The sequence below is a fragment of the Canis lupus genome, chromosome 24 (assembly GCF_003254725.2).
Source record: "Canis lupus dingo isolate Sandy chromosome 24, ASM325472v2, whole genome shotgun sequence".
Taxonomy (NCBI): Eukaryota; Metazoa; Chordata; class Mammalia; order Carnivora; family Canidae; genus Canis; species Canis lupus.
Genome location: NC_064266.1, coordinates 20,715,911 through 20,721,910, shown reverse-complemented (window position 1 = coordinate 20,721,910; position 6,000 = coordinate 20,715,911). Strand labels below are relative to the sequence as shown.

General features: G+C 38.2%; 1 protein-coding gene across 1 annotated transcript; it reads left to right on the top strand.

The window, feature by feature from the left end:
* The first annotated feature begins 328 nt into the window (after nucleotides 1-328).
* Nucleotides 329-3,839, top strand: DEFB127 (defensin beta 127). The gene is made up of 2 exons (XM_025469032.3): nucleotides 329-572; nucleotides 3,461-3,839. The coding sequence occupies exons 1-2, from the start codon at nucleotides 524-526 to the stop codon at nucleotides 3,712-3,714; spliced, it is 303 nt and encodes a 100-aa protein (XP_025324817.1). The 5' UTR covers nucleotides 329-523; the 3' UTR covers nucleotides 3,715-3,839.
* Nucleotides 3,840-6,000: the final 2,161 nt, after the last annotated feature.

The following is a 6,000-nucleotide window of genomic DNA, read 5'->3' as shown; positions in this document are numbered from 1 at the left end:
CTCTATCATTGTATATTGGTTGTCTGTGAGTAATTAAATTTATCTAGGATGTGGAAATGAAAATCAGCTACCATTTGGATGGACTGAAGTGATAGACACAACACCCAGAGATCCTAGACTTAGATGAATGCAATAAATGGAATAGGTTTCATTACTTATATTATTTTATTCATACTTAGAAGTGAATACATGTCTACCCAAGTCTAGCAAGGCAGACAGCCAAAGGAGAGAAAGCACAGATTATTCTCACCAGTAGTCTACAGCCTACAGAAGGCATCAGATGGGATGAGATAGAACATGCTGTGTCTCTGAATTGCATGTGGGGGTAAAGTGGGTAACCTCAAATTTCCTATGCCTGCCCACATGGTGCAAAGTCCACAGTTCAGATATTTGGGAACACATGTTGTATCATACCATCTGTTCTTGTTTGGTGCATAAGAATCCAAGTCTCTGAAGAAGGTGGAATGGTGTACAACTCACTGGACAAAGAGCTTTGGCTGCCACCTCCTGTGGGAACCTGGCCATGAAGCTCATCCTGATCATTGCAATCCTGCTGTTCCAGAAGTCCAAAGGTAATCCAGAGCCTTCCAGGGGCTCGCTCAAATCAACAATGGGATGGATTATTTACAAGAACAAAGGGAATTTCACAATTCATGGTAATAGGAGATAGGACCCCTTGGGATGCCTGAAGTCTTACTAATGTCACCAGAAATTCCCTTTTCCTGATGCATGGTACTGTTCTTTTTAAAAAACAAACAAACAAAAAAACCCATAGTACTGTTCTTAAAAAGAAGTATTTACAGAGTTGAAAAGGGACCAGAATTTTCCTGAGAATGTCTCATTGTAGAAAGGAATCAGCTTAATATCTAGGAATTTATTTATTTATTTGGATACAGTTTTTATTGACACCCAGCCATATTTTCTTCCACTCCAATATATATTTTAGTCTACGGTGTGAATAGTGAAAGAAGCACAAACTTTGGAGTCAGCTTTTAGAAATATGCTTTCAAAGTCTACTAGTTTGTCAACTTTGGATAAATGGTAAAGACTCTCTGAGCCTCAGTTTCCTCATCTGTGGAGGTAATGACACATGGATCATGGGGGCTTTATTAAATGGCATTTGTAAAATATCTAGCTTAAGGCTTGGTATATAATAAGAACTTAAAATTAGTGTTTTTTTTTCCTCTTTCAAAAGCAGGTATCTTATATTTGGCTCTTACTATATAGGATTAGTAATGTCTCTCTCTGGCCTAAGAATCAAAAGAGTTCTAGAATCTGGAGCTGGAGGCAGCATCTTTGCTGGCCTCAACAAACAAGATCTGATGCTCTTGGTGGAGTCCATCTAGGGTCTATCTCAGAAGACTGTACAGGCCCAGAAGCCAAAATCTGAACATCTTAACTCTATAGATCACCAAAAGTATTTAGGATCACTAAAGGAAAGAATATATATCAAGGTGAAGAAAATTGTGGAACTAAACAGGAGAAAATCTTGCCTCTAGAGGTGGATGGAGGACTATGAGGACTCATAGAGGGGTAAAACAAATCCAAGTTTATTGTGATGACATAGAAGCTAAAGGAAGATACGCAGTAGTAAAAATGGGCAATGCTGAGAATTAATAAGGAAGGAAGATTACTGAGGGAAAAAAACCCTAACTGGACAGTAAGACAGTCATTCTTGACCATGGTAGTGAGTATGAACCCAGGAGCATAGTCTGACTCAGATATAAATACATAGAAACAAATTATTATTCTCTGGGCACTAGAAGTGGGGTGATGATAAAAAAAAAAAAGAAAGAAAGAAAGAAAAACTCTTTGAGAAACATCCTCACAGTGTTCCAGAGTGGCTGCACCAGTTCACATTCCCACCAACAGTGTAAGAGGGTTCCCTTTTCTCCGCATCCTCTCCAACATTTGTGGTTTCCTGCCTTGTTAATTTTCCCCATTCTCACTGGTGTGAGGTGGTATCTCATTGTGGTTTTGATTTGTATTTCCCTGATGGCAAGTGATGCAGAGCATTTTCCCATGTGCTTGTTGGCCATGTCTATGTCTTCCTCTGTGAGATTTCTGTTCATGTCTTTTGCCCATTTCATGATTGGATTGTTTGTTTCTTTGGTGTTGAGTTTAATAAATTCTTTATAGATCTTGGAAACTAGCCCTTTATCTGATACGTCATTTGCAAATATCTTCTCCCATTCTGTAGGTTGTCTTTTAGTTTTGTTGACTGTATCCTTTGCTGTGCCAAAGCTCCTTATCTTGATGAAGTCCCAATAGTTCATTTTTGCTTTTGTTTCACCTGCCCTACGACCCAGCAATTGCACTGCTGGGGATTTACCCCAAAGATGCAGATGCAATGAAACGCCAGGACACTTGCACCCCAATGTTTATAGCAGCAACGTCCAAAATAGCCAAACTGTGGAAGGAGCCTCGGTGTCCATCGAAAGATGAATGGATAAAGAAGCTGTGGTCTATGTATACAATGGAATATTACTCAGCCATTAGAAACAACAAATACCCACCATTTGCTTCGACATGGATGGAACTGGAGGGTATTATACTGAAATAATCAATCAATCGGAGTCAATCGGAGAAGTACAAACATTATATGGTCTCATTCATTTGGGGAATATAAATAATAGTGAAAGGGAATAGAGGGAAGGGAGAAGAAATGGGTAGGAAATATCAGAAAGGGAGACAGAACATGGAAGGCTCCTAACTCTGGGAAACGAACTAGGGGTGGTGGAAGGGGAGGAGGCTGGGGGGTGGGGGTGAATGGGTGACAGGCACTGAGGGGGGCACTTGCCAGGATGAGCACTGAGTATTATTCTGTATGTTGGCAAATTGAACACCAATAAAAAATAAATTTATTATTAAAAAAAAAAGAAGTAGTACCCTGGGAGCATTCAAATGGAGACAGATGTGCTGAGGTTCCCAGATGGAGTATATAGTCCATATATAGCCTGAAATCAAAGATTCAGTTGCTTTATTTTCCCATATAAGATCTGATGCCTTTGGGGGACTCCATCAGATGTTGAATGGAAGCCCCAAACCCGGGAGGAAGTAAATATGAGTGATCAATTAGACATAAATCCTGAGGTTTACCTTCTTTTTTTTTTAATATATTTTTTTAATTTTTATTTATTTATGATAGTTACAGAGAGAGAGAGAGGCAGAGACACAGGCAGAGGGAGAAGCAGGCTCCATGCACCGGGAGCCCGATGTGGGATTCGATCCCGGGTCTCCAGGATCGCGCCCTGGGCCAAAGGCAGGCGCTAAACCGCTGCGCCACCCAGGGATCCCGAGGTTTACCTTCTTGAAGCATCCTCCATAGGATATTATGAGTTTATGACTGTGGATCTCCCATATACCTAACCCCTTACAAACATCCTCTATCTTTCCCATGATCAAAGTTGCCTTTTAGCCTCAAACACTAATCTTGGCCTGTTGTTCTTTATATGCACAGTAACTGAACAACTTAAGAGATGCTGGGGTGAATATATACGAGGATATTGCAGGAAAATATGCAGAATAAGTGAAATACGTGAAGTACTTTGTGAAAATGGGAGATATTGTTGCCTCAACATCGTGGAATTGGAAGCACGTAGAAAAATTACAAAGCCACCTCCTCCAGAGCCAAGGACATATGCAATGACTTTCCCTCAAGATGATGATATAATTGTAGAAAATTATTCAAGATCCAAGACAAATTCTACATAAATCAAGTACAATTTTCTGATCCTTTATTTCTCAACCTATTCCAATAAAGTAAAGAGGTCCACATCTTCTCCCTTCTGATACCTTGACCCCCTTACGGCAGATTCTAATAAAGCTCACTGACAGTTTTCTGACTCATTTGTTCTTTAATAAGAGATTGAACAGTCAATACACCAAGTAATGAAACGATAAGGACAACTCAAAGCCTACCCCTTGGAAAGAGGTTATAATCAGGACACTAAAAATCTATAACATGAAAGACTGGAACAAGAAACTCAGGAAAGTTGTAATGGAATTCAGGAGAGGGAAAGTGAAGCCAAGTATTCAGGGAAAATCACAAGTGAGTTTAGGATTATAGTGCCTTCTGAAATGTGTAGGATTTCAACTGGCAAATGTTTGTGAGAAGCCAATTTGCATAAACAGTATAAGATGAACAAATGGAGGACAGCCTGGGTGGCTCAGAGGTTGGGTGTCTGCCTTCAGCTCAGGGCATGATCCTGGAATCCAGGGATCAAGTTCCACATCGGGGGTCCCTGCGTGGAGCCTGCTTCTCTCTCTGCCTATGTCTCTGCCTCTCTCTCTCTCTCTCTCTCTCTCTCTCTCTGTGTGTCTCTGGAATAAATAAATAAAATATTTTTTTTAAAAAAATCAACAAATGGAAAAAAATTGTAACAAACAAGACATTTCAGGAGAATATACATGCACTTTGTTTGGTCATTGAATAGGGTTCCCAAAGATGAACTATAGGGAAACCTAATTTCTTTAGTTCCTGTAAAAAGCAGTGAACTGGGAAGATAGAGATGAATAGGATTCTACTATTATGGAGCTTGCTATATAAGGTAGAGGCAAAAATAAAATATGTAACTTCAAGACAAGCTTTTAGTTGTTCCTTTGCTGTTGATGTTTTATATGTTAGCACTAGTAATGGATCCTTTTGGCAACTGGGGCACTTTGGAATTTGGAGGAAAAGTTAAGGACTTAGGAATTGGTTTCAATTGCAGTATTACATGAGACATTATTGCTATCTTGATATGCAAGATGACATAATGATAATCCTTGTATACAGTCTATCTAATTCTTAAAGATATACCCTCTAGATATGACTAACATGAAAGCTTTCCTTTCCAAATACATTTCGCACTCATTTTCTGGTTTTGTTTTTTATGTCATTTCACCATGTGACACCCGCCACACAAATTTGTGGCATGTGTTCTCTTAATTACCTGTTTTCTGCTTTTCTTCTTAATTACCTCTTATCTCCTATTTTAGGATTGAGGCAAAAAATATACACGATAAGCTCAGAGCATCTTGTAGTACCAGAAAGCAAGAAAGTGCTTTAAAAATCAGAAGGCTGGGGCATGTTAGTGAGACACCGGAGTCACACTGAATGAATTTTGAATGACCAAAGATGGGACAACTTGAGCAACAAAATAATATAGCATTGGATTATAATACAACATAGAAATAAATATCCATGAATCCATACTGACCTGAATAAATTACTAAATAAATAAATTCGTAAGAAAAGACAAATTTTCTGTACAGAATAACTCCAAGTAATTTATGTGGATACTCCCTCCTCGAGGACATGGGGCTTTGCCTCTCTCCATTCAATGTGGGCTGCGCTTAGTGACTTGCCTTCTAATACTAGAGTATGGAAAGGAGCAAAAAGGTAACTTTACAATGGATAAACCTGTTAAATCATGCATCAGATTCTATGGAGAAATCATGTTGATAGCATGAACATGTGAAATTATGTAACGAGAATGGCACGTCACCTTTGCTATCTTCCTCCCTAAAATCCATAACCCCAGTTTAACAATGAGAAAATCATCAGAAAAGCCAAACAGAATGGCATTCTGCAAAATATTCAACCAATACTCCTTAAATCTGTCAAATTCACCAAAAATAAGAAATTTCTGAGAAACTGTCACAGACAGTTTAGTTTAGTTTAGTTTAGTTAATAGCAATATACTTGGAGGTGCCTTTGTCAATGCATCATAGTGTATAAGATGTTAACAATAGGGGAAACTGGTTGAGGAGTATACAGAATCTCTCTGTACTATCTTTGTAACTTTTCTATAAATCTAAAACTATTCTTTAAGAAAAATTTAGTTCAATTTTTAAAATTAAATGCAAAATCAATTTGGTCATATTCCCTTTTATCCTATTTATCTAAGAGCTTCTCATGTTATTTCTTCATTGAGTGTTTAATAGAATCAACTGAGATTCAACTTCTTATGGAAAGTTTAAAATTATAAGTTAGATTTCTTTAAAAGTTAAAGGACA